The 18,281-nt window shown below is 44.7% G+C and overlaps 2 protein-coding genes across 2 annotated transcripts in view; one reads left to right on the top strand and one right to left on the bottom strand.

The window, feature by feature from the left end:
* The first annotated feature begins 6,486 nt into the window (after nucleotides 1-6,486).
* DFFA (DNA fragmentation factor subunit alpha) lies at nucleotides 6,487-15,604 on the top strand. Its single transcript, XM_044671268.1, has 6 exons — nucleotides 6,487-6,601; nucleotides 8,911-9,072; nucleotides 10,484-10,629; nucleotides 12,586-12,775; nucleotides 13,177-13,316; nucleotides 14,451-15,604. The coding sequence occupies exons 1-6, from the start codon at nucleotides 6,487-6,489 to the stop codon at nucleotides 14,649-14,651; spliced, it is 954 nt and encodes a 317-aa protein (XP_044527203.1). The 3' UTR covers nucleotides 14,652-15,604.
* Nucleotides 15,594-18,281, bottom strand: part of LOC123240960 (centromere protein S-like) — a 51,661-nt gene continuing 48,973 nt past the window's right edge. The window contains exon 5 of the mRNA XM_044668671.1: nucleotides 15,594-15,758. Within this exon, the coding sequence (XP_044524606.1) occupies nucleotides 15,594-15,758 (165 nt within the window). The remainder of the gene's footprint in view (nucleotides 15,759-18,281) is intronic.

Below are 18,281 nucleotides of genomic sequence, written 5' to 3'. Positions count from 1 at the left end.
CGAGAGCCTTGCCTTTAGACCACTCCTCAAACTCCAGATTCTGGCTAAAGCAGGTTTGGAACTGCTCTAAGGAAACCGTTATTTCCCACTTTGTCCAACTGTCCATCTCCTTCCTTCCTGAACATACAGCAGCAAAAATGATATTTCTACTGAAGAGGCCTAGTCTAGTGGTAATCAGGCCTTGTGCTTTTAGAGGAGTAAACAGTGTCTAGGAACTTTGCTTACAAAATATAGTAGCCCATGAATGAAGAATGGTTTTTGCATGTTTAAATAAATTTAAACTTGAAAATGTAAAAACCATTCTGAGCTCCCTGAAGTACAAAAACAGGTAGAGGCTGTCCTCAGGCTGTTCTCTGTTCACCCCCATCTTAGGGGATTGGGAAGAAAAGTCCTTGCATTACCAGAGCAATTCACTTGACCTCTCCTTAGCTATTTCTTCATCCATAAAATAAGGGCATTGAACTACATGATCATTCTGGTTCCTATTTCTTAGCCCTTTTGAGTCTATGTTCTCTCTGATCTTTGGTTTCTCCCATCAATAAATGGAGGGGCTTGTCTTGAATGTTCTCTAGGAATCATATTGGTACAATAAGAGAGCTGGATTTAGCATGAGGGCTAGGGTTCAAGGCCAGGTGTACAACTTTGGGCAAGTCTCTTCCTCTCCTTGGACCTCACCTGTAAAATGAGAGGGTAGGTCTAAATCAACTCTGAGGTCTCTTCCAGCTCCAAGTCTAGAAAGCCATGATTCTAGATGTCCAACAGCACAAAATGAATTGGGACTCTTCAGACTGAGTGAGATCCAGGAGCGACCCCTTACCAGAGTTCTCTAATTATCCAGGGAGAGTTTCCTGGCCCCAAGGGTCAGGAGCAACGGCCTCGAAATGCCTAAAACCTCAAAACGCTAGCTGGCAAGAGTTCCTCTTAGGAGGGTCATAGACTCATGGAAAGTTAAAACTCAAAGAGCCCATTAAAATAATTTACTTCCACCCCTTTTTGGAGGCCAGACATACCATGGGACCAGAGTATTTAGAAGTAGAGGGAACCTTACCTGTCACCTAATCCAACCTCCTTATTTTACTGCCGGGGAAACTGAAAGCCCAGAAAGACTATACAGCCTTCATATTTAGAGCCAGAAAAAATAAGCAATTACATGGAGGCAACATGGTTCACAAGGTCCCACACAAGAGCACTGGTTCCTAGGTTCAAATCCCACCTCAACCTCAGCCTACTTATACAGACCACTTACTTTCCTCACCTATAAAATGAGATCACAGATGCAGATGATCCTATGACCCTGAGACCCGAAGATCTCCGGGATCTTGAGATTCAGAGCTGGGAGAAGCTTAGAAACCACCTAGGCCAAACCAGAAAGAGTATGGAAGAGAGCTTGGATCCTGCTGGGCTGTTCCTAAAACTGGACCTGCCATCTTCAGACTAGGGGCATTCCCTCTAGCTGTTCCCCAAGTTTAGAATGCTCTCCCTCCTCCTCCCAGGCTCCCAGCTTCCCTCAAGTCCCAGCTAAAAGTCTGTCCCCAAAGAAAGTCTTTCCTGACCCACCCTAGTGCCAGGACCTTTCCTCTTTAGATCTCCAATTTCTCCTGCAGGTCTCCTGTGCCTACATGGATGTTTGTCTGCAAACTGTCTCCTCAGTGAGCCTGAATCTGTTCAAAGCTTGGCACTCAGTGGGTACAGCGTTGGCTGCCTGTCTTTCTGTCGTTAGCGTGTTCGCTCCCAGATACAGAAGCTGTCCTGGCTTTTCTTTGCACCCCTACAGTTTGCAGTGAGTGCATGATCAATGTTTGTGGACTTATCGAGGCCCAGGAAGGCCACAAGGACAGAGAACTGCCTGTAGCCCCAAACCCATGATTTTGCAGAAGGAGAAACTGAGGGCCAAAAAGGCCCCGGGGTCTGGAGCTGGAAGACAGTTTGGAGCTTGTGTAGGCTGTGCGGTTACAGAAAGGGAAAGTGAGGCTGGACAGGGGAGGGCAGAATTGGTGCTGCTAGACCCCTGGGCTCCAAAAAAAAACGCCTCTCCCAGACCCTGGACCCCAGTCCGGACGCCCACGCGCCCTCACAGGAGCTCAAGACTTCGGGGGCGCGCGGCCGCCCTGGGCTGTGACTGACTCTTCTCCGCCCTCGTCACGAAGCGGGAGTGCGCGTGGGTGGGGGGACTGCGGGCGCGAGGGGGCCGAGGGAGTTGGGGGGGTTCGACATGGGGTCACTGGGGGAGGGGCACACTCCTGCCCCCCACACACACTCCTGCCCCACCTCCGGACCCGCACGCCCAGAGCCCGGGCCCGCAGCCCTCTAGACCCCCGGCCCCAGCCCCAACGCCCCCACCAGCCCTAGCGCCGGCAGCAGCGACTAGGTAGCCCGGCTCCCCCTTACCTGGCTCGTAGGCTCTGCCTGCTCCGAGGACGCCATCTTTCTGAGGCCTGACTAGTCGATCGCCGCCCCGCGAGGCTCCTCCTGAATGCCCTCACTTGCGGACACAGGCCAGAAGGAGCAAGAGCAGAGTGATCGATAGGGAGCAGTGGGCGTGGCCGGAGGTGGGGTGGTGGGGCGGGGCCATAGGAAAGTGGAAAAGTTCTATGGTCATACTTAGAAAATTAATAATAATAATAATTATTATAGGCCAAAGACATTCATACAGGGCAGCACAATGGATAAAGCTCCAGGCCTAGAATTAGGAAGACCTGAATTCAAATCCAACCTCATTCACTAGCTTTGTGACTATGGGCAAGTCGTATCACCCTATTTGCCTCAGTTTCCTCATCTGTAAAATGAACTGGAGAAAGAAATGAGAAACCATTCCAGTAACAGAAAGGGCACTATAGTCTTTAATCCCATGATTTTTTTTAATCTCTTTTTTTTTTTTAATTTTAAACCCTTAACTTCTGTGTATTGACTTATAGGTGGAAGAGTAGTAAGGGTAGGCAATGGGGGTCAAGTGACTTGCCCAGGGTCACGCAGCTGGGAAGTTAATCCCATGGTTTTTTGCCAGAAACTCCGACATAAAAACAGAAATTGGTTTCCCAAGGGTAAAGGGGTATAAATAACAGAGCCTTGATAGGAACTCAGACCCCCATCACCCCCCACAAACTCCAGAACCCACTCATTACACCACATCCTAGCCTCAATCTACTAAGCTATTATTAATGATTTATACAGTGTAATTTCTTTCTACTCTGGGGCAAAATTTGGGACAATTTTGTAACTCACCATTTTGCTGTCTTCCCAAAAAACAACCCTTCTTTGGCCACCTCTTCCAGAGATGTGCAGCATCTCTCTATTAGAATGTAAATTTATTGAGGGCAGAGAATACTTAGATTTTATAGTTGCATTCCCAGTAATTATGCAATGCTTCACCTGGAATTCTCTCTTTCTTCATCTTCTCCTGGTTTCCCAAGATTCCTTCAAATGCCAGATAAAAATCCCACTCTTCTACAAGACTTTCCTTATCCCTCTTCCCTCTGTTGATTATTTCCAATTTATCTATCTATATCTTAGATAATAAGCCAGTTGAGGGCAGGAACTGCCTTCTGAATCTTTCTATTCCCAGGGCTTAGCACAGCACCTGGCACCTTTTGTTCAGTTATTTCAATCATATCCAACTCTTCATGATCCCAGTTGAGGTTTTCTTGGAAGAGATAATGAAGTAGTTTACCATTTCCTTCTCCAGCTCATTTTACAGATGAGGAAACTGAGGCAAAGAGAGTTAGGTAACTTGTCCAGGGTTGCTCAGCTAGCCAGTATCTGAGGCCAGATTTCCTGATTCCAGTTTACTTAACTGCCCCAGCCTTGCATATAGTAAGTACTTAATTAATATTTATTGAAATGGATTGTTTGTACGTTTGTTTGCTTTTCCTCCTTTCTTCTCCCATTACACTCTGAGCTCCTTGAGATCAAGGTCTTGACTTTTGCCTTTCTTTCTATCCCCAATATTTAGCACAGTGCCTGACATATAGTAGGTGCTTAATAAAGTTTATTAACATAGTAAGCCCTCATTATAAGTTTTTCCATCCCTTCAGTTCCCCTCTCCCCACCTATTAATTCTATTCCATCCCCTAAATACTTTGTATTAATTCTCTTTTATTTATCTATATACCTGTTGTTTCTTGCCCAACACAACCCCCAAGATAACTTAATCTCCTTGGTCCAGAGACTAATTCATTCGTGTCTTTATAACCCCAGGGTCCAGTATGGCAGACTTATGGAGTAGCCATTCAATGAATGCTTGTTTGTTGGAATTGTTAAATTTTCTAAAATTTCTAGTTCTTTCATTAGCAGTTGTATTCGAACTATGCTTCCTAAGGAAACCAAAGCAGAGACACTTCAGAACTCTTCAGTGGATTTCATTTAATTCTCTTCTGAATATCTTTATGGAAAACTCCACTGAAGAAGTCACCATTGGGCAGGCTTGGTTCTCACCTAGCCAATGTACTATCAGGAGGCGCTTCTCCATGGTCCAGCCTGGTGAAACTTTTCATGGCTTGGGTCCCACCAGTAGAGCCTCCAAGTCTTCAGGGTCAACTCTACAACATAACATGGCATCCAAATAAGACTTTAGTGGAGGGAGCTTTCCATGATTAGAAAAATGTAATATAAGGATATATCTAGCTTCAGGGAGTGTCAGTGGCCCTGTACAAGTAAGATATTCCCTTTTCATGAACATTTCTTCTTGACTTCCTTCTATCCCCACTCCCTACTGGCCTTATCTAATTTCTCTCTGAATTTTAGTCTTTAGTCTCAAATTGATTTGCATGGTTGAACTTGGGTATTGATTACTTTGAGTCCTTGGCTTAAATACCTTTAGGATTAGAAACTCCCAGCCATGCTGGAAGATCATTCTTTTTAAAGGCAGCTCTAATGAATAAAGTTCTTCTTTAGAATTAAACTTTATAAGAAAGCATTCTCAAATCTGGCCTCAGATACTTCCTAATTGTGTGACCCTGGGCAAATCATTTGCCTAGCCCTTGTCCTTCTGCCTTAGAGAATTATTACTAAGACAGAAAGTAAGGGTTCAAAACAAAACACAACAAAACAAAATAAGAAAGCATACAATTTAGAACAAAAGAGTCATTGCAGGTGATCTTGTCCAAGCTTCATTTTATAGATGAGAACACTGAGTCCCACAGAAGTTAAATGATAAGTCCAGTGTCATACCAGCAAGAACAGAGTAGGGACTCCATACAGTTCTGCCTCCAAAACCAGCACTTTGGCTGAAGAGTGCTTATTTATATATATTATAATATAAATATAATTATATATTATAATTAATATATTATATATATTTAATATAATATTGAATCCATAATTATATTATGTATTTAATGATCTTATAACTCCCATGGATTTAATTATCAGCTCTATGCTGGTGCAACATCTTTCCTGTTCCAATCTTTCTTGACTTCCCATCTCCCATCTCCAACTGCCTTTCAGACATCTCTGACTGGATATCTTCAAGTCAACACGTCCAAAATAGAACTCGTTATTGGTTCCCCTTCGACCCTTCCCCCTCCTACCTTCCCCGTTACTCTAGAGGGCAACACCACTCTCCCAGCCCTTCAGACTCATCTCAGAACACCAGGACTCCTCACTAGCTCTCCGCCCTCAAGTCCAATCTGTTTCCAAGGCCTGTTGATTTCACTTTCTGTTACATCTCTCCAATATGCCCCCTTTCCTCTGAAGAGGATCCTCATCACCTCATACCTGGAAATACTACAATAATTGCTGGTGGGTCTCCCCCGTCCCATGTCGCTCCCCAGTCCAATCCACCCTTCCGTTCAGCCACGAATGGGGTTTGTCCCCATGTTGTCTCCCCCATTAGATTGTGAGTTCCTGGAAGGCAAAAACTGTCTTTTCCTTCTTTTTTTTAATTCCCTGCCCAGCACAGGATAGACACTTACTAAATGTTTATTGAAAAGAGGCTCAGGGAGACCTAGTGAGGCCAAGAAAGTAGGAAGCCTCAGAGTTGGAATTCGAACCCAAGTCCTTTCTCCTTCCCACCATATCTAGAAGCCCCCTTTTTAGGTGAGGAAAAAACATAAACAAACTTCCTGAATTAACCTTGGAAAAGTGTACAGGCATCCAGTAATAAGCAAATTTGAAACAACTATGTTATGCAACGCTTGTAGGTCTGCAAGCAAGAAGACTAGAAAAATTCAAGGCGTATGATAAATAAACTGAGTCCAGGAGGGTATTTTTGAGCGCAACGTGCAGACTCATGCATAGCTCGAGCTCCTGTCTCTTTAAGATGACTCAGATGGAATCCGCAGACTTACTCGGGCGGGCGACTACAAGTCCCAATATGCTTCGGGGCTGTCCTGCGTGCCCTGAGCCGGCCAGAAACTACCAGTCCCGGCGTGCTTCGGTCGGGAGCCTAGGCACGTGGGTAGTGCCCGGGGGGAAGCTCCTCTCCGTAGCTTCCCGAACCCCGGGTCCTCCCAGAGTTCTGGCTTAGACTGTGGCTTTCCGCGGCCTGAGATGGAGTCTTCGGAGGAGATTACGGGCACCTTGAAGCCCTGTCTGCTGCGCCGCAACCGAAGCCGGGAGCACCATGGCGCGGCGGCCTCCAGTCTGGAGGAACTGAAGCGCAAGGGTCCGCGCGGGGTCCCGGGATGGGAAAAAGAATTCCTTGAGGCGGGGGGCGGGGGGCACAGGGCTGAGATGGACTTTTAGAGGGCGAGCTCCGCCTGGACCCACTTCATAGACGAGGAAACTGAGGCAAAGAGGAAGCCCTGGTCTCTGCCCAGTCGGGATTCTAATACCCACTGTATCATGCTGAGACTTTTAGGGTGTCCCAAGAGCCCTGGAGGGTTGGGGAACGGGGAATATGGGGGAGTGGGGTGAGAAAGGAGATGATATCACTTTGTGGCTTAGCCCGGAAAGATTCCTCCGAATCCGTTCCTGGCCACGTCTCTGGAGGACTTGGATGGCCTCACCTACACTTCCTCTCTATAGATGCCGGGTCCTGGGGGATTGACTTCCGAACCAGCGCCCAGTTTGCAGTCTTGAGACTTGGACCTGCACCCCTGGGAGCGGTCACTTGCTTACTTAGCTCATCCCCCTTACTTAACAAATAACCCCGCTGCTGGCCGCCTTACAATCTTGGCCCAGACCCGGCCTTTTTTTAGACCAAAGTGGAAGCCAGGAAGAGCTCATGAATGCCTCTCTAATGGAGCTTTGCATTACTCAGATCGAAATTGCAGGTTGGCATCAGGATTCCTTAAGTTCTATTAGCATGCCCTGGCCTTGGGTGCTTGTATAAGAGGCCTCTGCACCCAGAGCTGAGGTCCCTCTGGCTTTTCTTCTACTTAGCCTGCCTTGGGATGTGGAAGGGCAAAGTTGGTAGAGCCTTTCAGTGGTTTTTATTTATCCAGGATTTTTTATCTTGGGTGTTGCCCTGGGGACAGCCTCTTGCCCAGGGAGAAAGGAGGTGAGTTAATACCAATCCCTCCTCTTTCTGTTAAAGTTTTTAGATTGCTTCACAACCAAAGATACTACCTTGGAAATGACACTTCAGACATAAAGAAACAGATTTGGGGGCCTTTGGCTCAAATCTAGCACTTACAACTTCCTCATCTGTGAAATGGGAATAGTTTTATGTAGATTAATCACCTTGCAGGAGTGTTATAGAGAAAGAGCTTTTTAATTTTAGTTGGCAGCTATTACTTGCAATGCCAGTGTGCTTTGAGAAGCATTTATTAAGCTTCTCTGTTGTATACTAGGATAACTAGGTGGTAGCATTGGTAGATGGAGTCAGGAAGACCTGAGTTCAAATCTGACCTCAGACACTAGTTTTGGGACCCTGGGAAAGTCATTGGACCCTGTCTGCCTCAGTTTCCTCATCTATAAAATGAGCTGGGGAAGGAAAGGGCAAACCACTCCAGTATCTCTGCCAAAAAAAACCCCAAAAAGGGTCACAGAGAGACACAGCTGAAACCAGACTGAACAACAAAAATTGTATGTGAGAGACAAAAATGAAACTGGCTTTCCCTATAAGAGCTTATGTTCTACATAGGGGATATGTATGATAATTTGCTAGAAGTAGGAGAGTGGATGATAAGAAGAGTCTTCCCTGGGGATGGCTTGAAAGGAGCTGAGATTTCTTTAGAGGTGACAAGAAAAGAGTTGTGCATTTCAAGAATAGGAAACAACCTTTGCAATTGTGTAGATGTTAGAGATAAAATACATCCTGAATTTGGGTAACAATAAGGAGGCCAGCCTGGCTGAAATTTAGAATATTTATTTTTTAAAACTCCTCACCTTCCATCTTAGACTCAATTACTCTGTGTGGGGTTCCAAGAAAGAAGAGAAGTAAGGGCTAGGCAATGGGAGTTAAGTGACATGCCCAGGGTCACACAGTTAGGAAGTCTCTGAGGTCAAATTTGAACCCAGGACCTCCCATCTTTGGGCCTGACTTTCAATCCACTGACCCACCTAGATACCCCCAAATTTAGAATATTTAAAGTGGAATCATATAAGATTAGCTTGAAGCCAGACTATGAAAGGGTTTTTAAAGTGCCAGACAGAGGCTTTTGTAATTTGTTTTAGAGGTGTTTGAGAGCCACTGAAGAATAAACAGGTATCCAGGAAATGTTCAGTTGTGCCTGACTCTTTGGGACCCCATTTGGAGTTTTCTTGGGAAAGACACTGGCGTGGTTTATCCTTACCTTTTCCAGCTCATTTTATAGATAAAGAAACTGAGGCAGACAGGGCGAAGTGACTTGGCCAGGGCCACACAGCTAGTAAGTGTCTGAACTAGATTTGAACTCATATCTTCTTGACTCCAAATTCAACACTCTTATCTACTGTGCTACTTAGCTGTCCATTTAAGGAATGATGAAAAAATGAACTTAATTCCCTTTATAGGCCTGTATTTAAGGTGTTTTGTACTGTCTCCCTTAGCATGTGATATCTTGGAGATTGACAAATCTTTGGAGCCCATCACTTTGGTCCTGGCAGAAGATGGCACCATAGTGGATGATGAAGATTACTTCCTGTGTTTACCTTCCAACACCAAGTTTGTGGCCCTCACTTGCAATGAGACTTGGACATACAGCAATACAGGTGAGAAGCTCTGGCCTCATCTTAAGTGGCTCATGGAGCAAAGCATTCATTATGATGGTGTCCACATGCACAACCCAAGCCAGTGAAGCATTTTAGGAGTGATGTGTTGTTTTGAGACCCCATTGGAATCATGTTTGTAAAGCATTTTGCAGACCTTCAAGCACTGATTCCTGTTGTTATTATTTAGGAGTCAGGAAGGCTTCTCTTTCTGAGTTCAAATCCAGCCTCAGACACTTCCTACTGTGGGACCCTGGGCAAGTCACTGAACCCTGTTTATCTCAGCTCCCTCTTCTATAAAATGAGCTGGAGAAGAAAATGGCAAACCATTCCAGGATCTTTGCCAAGAAAACCCCAAATGGGGTCATGAAGAAGAGTCAGAAGTGATTGAACAACAGTTATTGAGTGACTCTCTCAGTACCACTTGGTGGTAGGAACTTTATGGTGTAAGAATCCCTTTCTGCTGGGACAGGGGCACCTATCTCTAATTTAAGAGATTCTCCTAGTAGCCTAGAGAGTGTCTACCCAGGATCACACAACTGGTAACTATTAGTCTAGGACCAATTACATAACCTCTTTGGACTTCAGTTTCCTCTTCTGTCAAGTGAGGGGGTTAGACTAGATGACCCTGAGGTATCTTTCAGCCCTACATGATTCCAGTACAGGGGCTGCTATTGTTCATTTGTTCAGTCGTGTCCAACTTGTTTGTCCATGAGGTTTTCTTGGCAAAAATAACTGGAGCAATTTGCCATTTCCTTCTTCAGTGTGTCTCCATTTTACAGATGAGGAACTGAGGCAGCTAGGGTTAATAAGTTGCCCATGGTCACACAGCTAGTAAGTGTCTGAGGCCGAATTGGAACTCAGGAAGACTTTTCTTCCTGACTCCAGGCCTGGCCCTCTCTCCACTGCGCCATTTATTTGCCCCTGTCAGGGTAGTAATGGGAAGTAAATATTTAGGCCTCTCAAAAAGTTTGGTGATGCTAAGTCTAACCCAAACCTCCATGTATAGAGCATCTTTCTTCAGAGTAATTAAAAATAGTTTCTTGTATCAGCAAAAGAGGGAAAGAGATATTAAGCCCCTTTCTGGTTTTCCCATGAATCAGTGTTTTCTATACCATAAAGAAAACACTTCCAGAAGCTCTAAATGACTCCCCTGTACAGTATCCCCACCAAGGGGCCCTCTAGACTCTGCATGGAGCCCTCTAGAGGGAAGCTTGCCCCTCAGCCCCTTCTCTAGGAGGCCCGTTGTGCTTTTGGACAGCTCCCACTGAAGAGAGGTTTTCCTGCTGTCAAGCTTCCAGCCAGGGGATTATTGTCTCTTCCACAGCTTGGGGTCTATTTCTTGTGTTGGGGTGTTTCAAGCCTCCCAGGTTATTCTGACAAGTACCTGGCTTTTTCTCTTCCTATGGATCAGATGGGGGCACAGCGTGGCTCTCCCAGGAGTCCTTCGAGAGCAGAGACGAAGTAGACAGCAGCGTGGGGTGCAGATGGAAAAACCTGGCCCGACAGCTCAAAGGAGATTTCTCCAGCATCGTCCTTCTGGCCGAGGAAGATCTGCAGGTAAGGCTCCTTCCTCAACCTACCCACAGCCCTCACCCTCTCTCTGCCAGCCCAATACATCCAGCGCTTTCCTGCCTCCAACACTGCTGTTTCTCTGGGGTCCATTTTTTAAAAATAGGGACCAATAGATTTTGTCATTCATTTAGAAATCCTTCCTTTACCAGAGGCAAACCCGCTCAGTCCTTCCCTCTGTACCCACCCCATATCCCTTTTCTTCTGTTTTTTTTTTTTAACTTTTACCTTATGTCCTAGCATCAATTCTAAGATAGAAGAGTGGCAAGGGCTAAGCAATTGGATTAAGTGACTTTCCCAGGGTCACACAGCTAGGAAGTGTCTGAGGCCACATTTGAACCCACCAAGCCACAAAGCTGCTCCCCCTCTTCCTTTTCCCAGCACTTTACACACAATAGACTCAATAAATGTTCTCTGAATGAATTAATACTGCTATGCCTCCTTTTAAGTATAAAATTGAAAATATCCTTGACTAGTTGTCTTTTCAGCACTTAGACTGTGAGTGGGAAGAAGTCTCCCCTGCTGAATGCACTCAGTCTTCTTCTGAAAAATGGGGTGTAGATCCTTCTTCCCCAGACCATTTAAAGTGTATTAGGTCGGGGTCCTTGGAGCCACGAAGCCTGGGGTCCAGCTCCTGCCTCTGACTCCTCCAAGACCTCCTCCCCTGTGTTGGTGTGAGGCATTTCCTTCATAGATGAAGTCACGGTTCTCGACAGAAAACAGAGGAGAGGCAGGGAAAGGCTCCCTAATGAGCGAGCCCATTCACAGATCTTTTAGTCATCAGAGAGTGACTCATCCATCACCCACTTGTTGTTCTGTTTGGTTTGATCTGTGTAACTATGGATTTGTGGGCATCCCGTTTGGGGTTTATGCTCTCATGGAGTTGTTAATTGGCCTTGGAATTTTTATCTTTTGGGAGGATTAGACTGAAATGAGTTTTGGGTCTTCCACTTCCCAGCGTGGAAGCCTCTTTTACCAATACAGACTGGTACGTGTCAGAAACAAGACTTTAACTTGGGTCCTCCTGACTCGAAGGACAAACCTTTATCCGCTTTGGGAGGGGGTTCTTCTTTTTCTTTATTCCAGACCTGTGATCTCAAGCAGGATGAGAGAGAAACTCTCAGGGAGGAAACTACTTCAGCTGATAAAAAGTAGCCAAGGGAGAGCACTGGCTCATCTCTTAAGGGGCAGTGTAGGACCGGCGTCCAGGGCACTGAGAGATGTGCTGGGTTGCCCACCATCACACCCCTAGAATCAGAATGAGAATTTGGACCAAGGCCTGCATACCTCCAAGGCTGGCCTTCAACCTGCTCTCCCACACTGCCTCTCCCTGGCATTATTAGTTATTCCTTTTTTTTCATCAAAGGGAAAATGGGAAAAAATAAATTTTTCTTTAAATTTTAAATTAAAAAAAAAAAGAAAAATTAAATTCATTGTATAGGTGGTCTGAGGGTAACTGGGTGGCAAATGGATAGAGCATCAGGAAGATCTGAGTTTAAATGAGACCCTGGACAAATCACTTCACTCAGTTTGCCTCAGTTTCCTCATCTGTAAAATGAGCTGGAAAAGGAAATGGCAAAGCACTCTAGTATCTTGGCCAGGAAAACCCCAAATGGGATCCCAGAGTCATACGTGACTGAAACAACTGAACAGTGTTTACTGGTGTCTTCTACATCTTTCTCCATCTCTTACCTAGCCTCTCCCTGGCATTATTCATTTTCTTTTTCCTCATTCAGGCTCAGGCAAATTAAATCCACTGCATCGCAGGCTTACTCATCGCACTTTCTCTTCCCTAGCCAGAATGCTTCCCACGGTCGTTCGCTAGCTCCTGGAAAAGGTTCAGATGACTCACTGAAGCTGGGGAAATTGTAGTTGATTTGATAAGACCTTTTTCCTATAACCTTATTTGCCTCCTTGTTTCTCCCTTCTGTTCTCACGTGCCAGGTGCTCATTGACGTTCCCTGCTCAGACTTGGCTCAGGAACTCTCCCAGAGCCCTGAAAAAACTCAGGACCTCCAGAATACACTCCAGCAGGTGCTAGACCAGAGAGAAGAAGCCCGGCAGTCCAGGCAGCTCTTGCAGCTCTATCTCCAGGCCTTAGAGAAAGAGGGCAGCATCCTGGCGAAGCAGGCAGGTGAGGCTTCCTGGCTGGAGAGAAGCGGGCTCCCCCTTCCCTCTGAGCCCCTCAAAGAGAAACCCTCTGTGCTCAGAGGAAAGAAACAAAGTCAACAGCACACAAATACGTGCAGGGCCATCAGTCACATCCAAGCTGCTGTGAGGTTGGAATTCTCTGCTGGTGACACCCTCCCCCTGGCCCAGGCGGACCAACAGGCCCTGGACTGGGTCTGCACTGGGGCCAGCTGTCAATCACTGTCTTGGGGGCACCTGATTGCCTCAGTGGATGGAGAGCCAGGCCTAGAGACTGAAGGTCCTGGGTTCAAATCTGGCCTCAGACACTTCCTAGCTGTGTGATCACTCCACCCCCATTGCCATATATATATATATCACATCACTATCTGGTGGGCTGTCTTGCAGAGTCTGAGGCTACTTTGGATGAAAAGATGGATGAAGTGGACTCAAGGGGTGTCGGCCACAGCACACTGTCCAGTCACGTCCTAACAGTGCTCAAGGAAAAGTCCTGCCCAGAGCTGAGCTTGTCCAGCCAGGATTTAGAGGTAGGTGGGCAGATATCTGTTCAAGGCATCCTGTCTGGCCTGGGAGGGGGACACAGGACTTGGCACTTACCAGCCCATGGGACGTTGTCCTTAGGAATGGCTGAGTTTTTTTTTTCCCCTTAAAGACCTGGTTGAAGTTTGAATGTGGCTAGCTGTGTGACCCTGGGCAAGTAATTTAACCCCTCTTCTGCCTTGGAACCAATATGCAATATTGATTCTAAGACAGAAGGTAAGGGTTTAAAAAAAAGACTGAGTGTGAGAGGCATGCCCTTTTAATTAAAAACAATCATGAGGGCAGTTAGGTGGCTTAATTAAAGATGGTCAGGCCTGGAGACAGGAGGTCCTGGGTTCAAATTTGGCCTCATACATTTCCTAGCAGTGTGACCCTGAGCAAGTCACTTAACCCTCATTGCCCAGCCCTGACCACTCTTCTGCACCAATACACAGTATTGATTCTAAGTTGGAAAGTAGAGGTTTTAAAAAAAAAACCTTTTTTTTTAAAAAAGATATGTTTTGAGTATCAGTAGAAATTGCTTGTCAGCTCTGGGCAAGGGAAGGGAGACAACATGCACAAATCATATAACTTTGTTATTTATAAATTTGTTATTGGAATATAATAAAGATAAAAAAAAAAGGAAAAGCATAATTGTAGATCATAGGAGCCAAGCAGAAGAGCTGGAAGGGATGTTGGAAGCCGTCAAGTCTTATTTTCCAAAAGAGAAAACTGAGTGAAGTCATTTGCCCAGAACCCAAAGCCAAGACTTGAAAACAGGTCTTCTGACTCCAAATCCAGCGTTCTTTCCACTGTAGGACTCTTGCTCCCCCTAAAAACCTCTGCCACAATCTCCCACAGTTGTTGTGAGGCTCCTGGGATGAGATAATGCCCGGGAAGTGCTTGGGAGGCGTTACAACATGTTGGTAATGTAAATCAGTAAAGATCAGATGAAATCCTATCTGTAAAGTGCTGAGCTTGGTGCCTGGCACATCAGAGCTCTCTTCCCTTGCTTTCCCAATCATCGTTTTGGCTCCTGATAAATCACAGATCATCAAAGCAGAGCCTGGGCAGAGCTGAGCTGGGGGGGGGGGGGCGGGGAAGAGTCAAAGTCCTGATATTTTCCCCTCTTCTGCTTGCAGTTGGTGACCAAGGAACCCCCAGAGGCTCTGGCCCGTGCTTTAAGCTGGGACCCCGAGAAGGTGGAAGCAGTCCGAGGAGCCTGTGAGCAGCAGCTCACCCTGCGCCTACAGCAGGTCCAGAGCCTGAACTCGCTCCACAATATTTCAGCCAGGAAGAATTCTCTGACCGAAGAGCCCGGGAGCCCTAAACGGGCCAAGTGAGCTCCTTCCCACCCCCAGCTCCTGGCCAAGCAAGGGCTGGCCGTTTGGATCTTCCTTGGAGACTCGGAATGGCAGGAACTGGGACGCTGGTTATTCTCCCTGTCCACCCCCTGTCTTAGGGACTCTCCCTGATGGAGGGTGGCTGCTGGACAGACGACCGAGAGCCTCCTATCCCTTTCAGAAAAGCTGTCCTCTTGGGCCCTCGGGAGCTGTGGTCATTTTCAGAATCTCTGGCTACAGAGACGAGAATTATTCCTCAAACTCTCTTAACTGAGGGCTCCTGCTTTGTTCAAAAAAAATTCCAAAAGGTGGCAATGCTTTTGAGTCCCTCTTCCTGTGGCCAGAACTGAAAAGACTGATGGAGAAAGGGGATGTAGAGCATCCTCAGATGGGGAGAAGGGGATGCTTTTATTTTCCAAATGAACAAGTTTTCCCTTGAACCTTTAGTCTGGAATCACTGGAGGTAGCAGGGGGGCTGCATATTTCACTCCTGAGATCTCATTCAGAGAAGCAGCTGGGTTTGGCAGGATTGGACCTGGGTTCAGATCCCACTTCTGACACCCACTGACTCCTGTGGTCCTGGACAAGATACTTGGTCCCTCAGTGCCCCTGGCAGAGAAGGTGGCATTCTTCCTGGGTAGGCGGAGTTCTCTGCCCCACTAAAATTGGATAAGAGACCAAAAAAATGTGTATAATAAGAGAGTTCTGTATACATTATGATGTATTCTCTCATCGACTCTGCAAGGCAGGTGCTAATATTTCCATTTTATAGATGAGATAATTAAGGCTCAGGAGAGAATTTGCCTGTGGGTACAGAGCTAAGAAGCAAGAGAGACAGGCTTGGAACTCAGCTCTTACTGTGTGCAAGCCTAGCCTATCCCCTCCTCTAATGAGCCACTCTCCAGAATGCTTCTCTGTGTATGTGTGTATAATAAAAGATGCTTATTGTGAAATTGGCTGTATGTCACGGGGAACCTCGGGCCACCTTTCCCTTTGTGGAGTTTTCTGATGCTCCCTGGCGTGGCTCTGGACGGTGTCGACGGCAGGGAATGATGCCAACAACGGGCGCATCGCAGAGGACGTGCTGGCTTGCCAGTGTGGCTGTTTCTGTAAAGCGCACACAGAGGGAGAATGATGCTGAGAAACTGCCTCGGATTTTCTTAATATTTGACAAGCCACAAAATCAACACCGCCTGGGCTCCTGGGGGTGGAGGCCCCCGAGAGCATCTTTAGTATTTGCTCCCATTCCACTGAAGGGAGGGGAAGCTCACACCACACTCCTCTGACAACTAACATTCCAGCCACACGCAATCATGATCTCAGACAAAGCAAAACAAAAATAGATCTGATTTAAAGAAAGCATCTTTCTTTATCCTCTTGATAAAAGGTAGTATAGACGGTGAAGTAATCTCGGTATTTGACATAGACTGCACCAAATGGTATGGCATTCAGAGTTCTTAAAGGGGAAACTAAAGGACCTGAAGGAGGAAATAAACAGTACGACTATGCTAGACTGACCAAGGTGGAGGGCCACTCCTATCTCTTTTCTACTTCTTTCCAGGTTTCCTATTTCTGTTTCTTTGGGGACAAGCTTACTGAACTTTTTTTTTTTTTTAAGCCTTTACCTTCTATCTTAGAATCAATACTAAGTGTCATTTCTAAAAGGAAGGAGCAGTAAAGGTTATTTGGAGTTAAGTGACTTGCCCAGGGTCACACAGCTAGGAAGTGTCTAAAGCCAGATTTAAATCTAGGACCTATCTCTAGGCCTGGCTCTCTATCCACTGAGCCATGTAGCTGCCCCCACCAAATTCAGTCTTTAAGAAAAATTGTTTTGATCCCTTCTGATTTTATATTGCACTCATGCATTGTCACCCTTTCCCTAAGTGAGCCTCCTCTTATGAAAAAAAATTACATAAATACTTAATATGTATATATTTACTATATAAACACTTAATATTGTATTTAGTGTACAAATACTTAATATTTATATATTAATATATAAAATACTTAATATATTTGATATATGCAAGTAAATACTTAATGTGTATATATTTAATATACAAACAAATATTTATATATTAATATACAAATACTTAATATTATATATACTAGTATTTCTATATTTGCATTTTTTTTTAAACCCTTGTACTTCGGTGTATTGTCTCATAGGTGGAAGATTGGTAAGGGTGGGCAATGGGGGTCAAGTGACTTGCCCAGGGTCACACAGCTGGGAAGTGTCAAGTGTCTGAGGCCGGATTTGAACCTAGGACCTCCCGTCTCTAGGCCTGATTCTCACTCCACTGAGCTACCCAGCTGCCCCTATTTGCATTTAATAAATACTATGTATATATCCAATATTATATAAATACTTAGGTATTTATATTAATTTATGAACAAATACTTAATATATATTTATAAACAAATGAAGATATTTAATATATACAAGTAAATGTTTAATGTGTATATATTTAATATACAAATTAATATTTATGTTAATATATACTTAATATATGCACTTAATATTCATATATTTGCATATAAATAAATATTTAATATGTACATATTCAATATATAAACATATCAGTATTTATATTACTATATAAACACATACTTAATATTTATATATTAATATATAATAAATACTTAATGTGTATATATAATATATACATACATGTTTAATATGTATATATATATATATATATACTTAATAGAAACTTTTTTATTTAATAAAACCTTTACCTTACATCTTGAAGTCATTACTATGTATTGTCTCCAAGGCAGAAGAACGCTAAGGGCTGGGCAGTGGGGGTCAAGTGACTTGCCCAGGGTCACATAGCTGGAAAGTGTCTGAGGCTAGATTTGAACCCAGGACCTCCTGTCTCTAGGCTTGGCTCTTAATCCACTGAGCTACCCAGCTGCCCCCAGAAACATTTTTTATATATAAATTCTTAAACCAACCAATACTGAGCCCATTTCTGACCATGTATATAGTGCCCCACTTCAGCCAAGAGCAGGAAGGTGCCTTCTTATTTCTCCTTTTTTTTTTTCATTACATTGTAAACTTTTAAATAATATTTAATTTAATTTAATTTTTTATTTTAATAACAGATTTTCATTTGAGTTTTCCAAAGTTATATGATCCCAATTGTCTCCCTTCTTCTCTCCACTCTCCCAGAGTTGACAAGCAGTTCAATCAGGGTTATACATGTATTATCATACAAGACATATTTCCATATTCTTTGTTTTTGTAAGTGAATATAGATTGTCACCTTTTTGAGGGCAGGGACTGTCTTTTGCCTTCCTTTGTATCATAGTGCCTGACTCTTGTTGTTTAGTTGTGTCAGACTCTTCATGACCCCATAGACCAGTGATGGGCAAAATTTTTAAAGAGGGGGCCAAAGGAAAGGAAATGCTCATCTGTCAGTCTGTTTCTAAGGCAACTCTTTCCAAGTTTCACTGTATTGTATCCTATTCATTGTATTCGTCAGATTAGGAATAATGTCAAGTAGCACGATAGAACATTTCAGGGGGCCACATCTGGCCTGCGGGCCGTAGTTTGCCCATCACTGTGTAGATCAGTGGTTCCCAAACTTTTTTGGCCTCCCGCCCCCTTTCCAGAAAAAATATCAC

The sequence above is a fragment of the Gracilinanus agilis genome, chromosome 3 (assembly GCF_016433145.1).
Source record: "Gracilinanus agilis isolate LMUSP501 chromosome 3, AgileGrace, whole genome shotgun sequence".
NCBI lineage: Eukaryota > Metazoa > Chordata > Mammalia > Didelphimorphia > Didelphidae > Gracilinanus > Gracilinanus agilis.
Note: the sequence above shows the minus strand (reverse complement) of the source record. Positions and strands in the feature narration are given on the sequence as shown.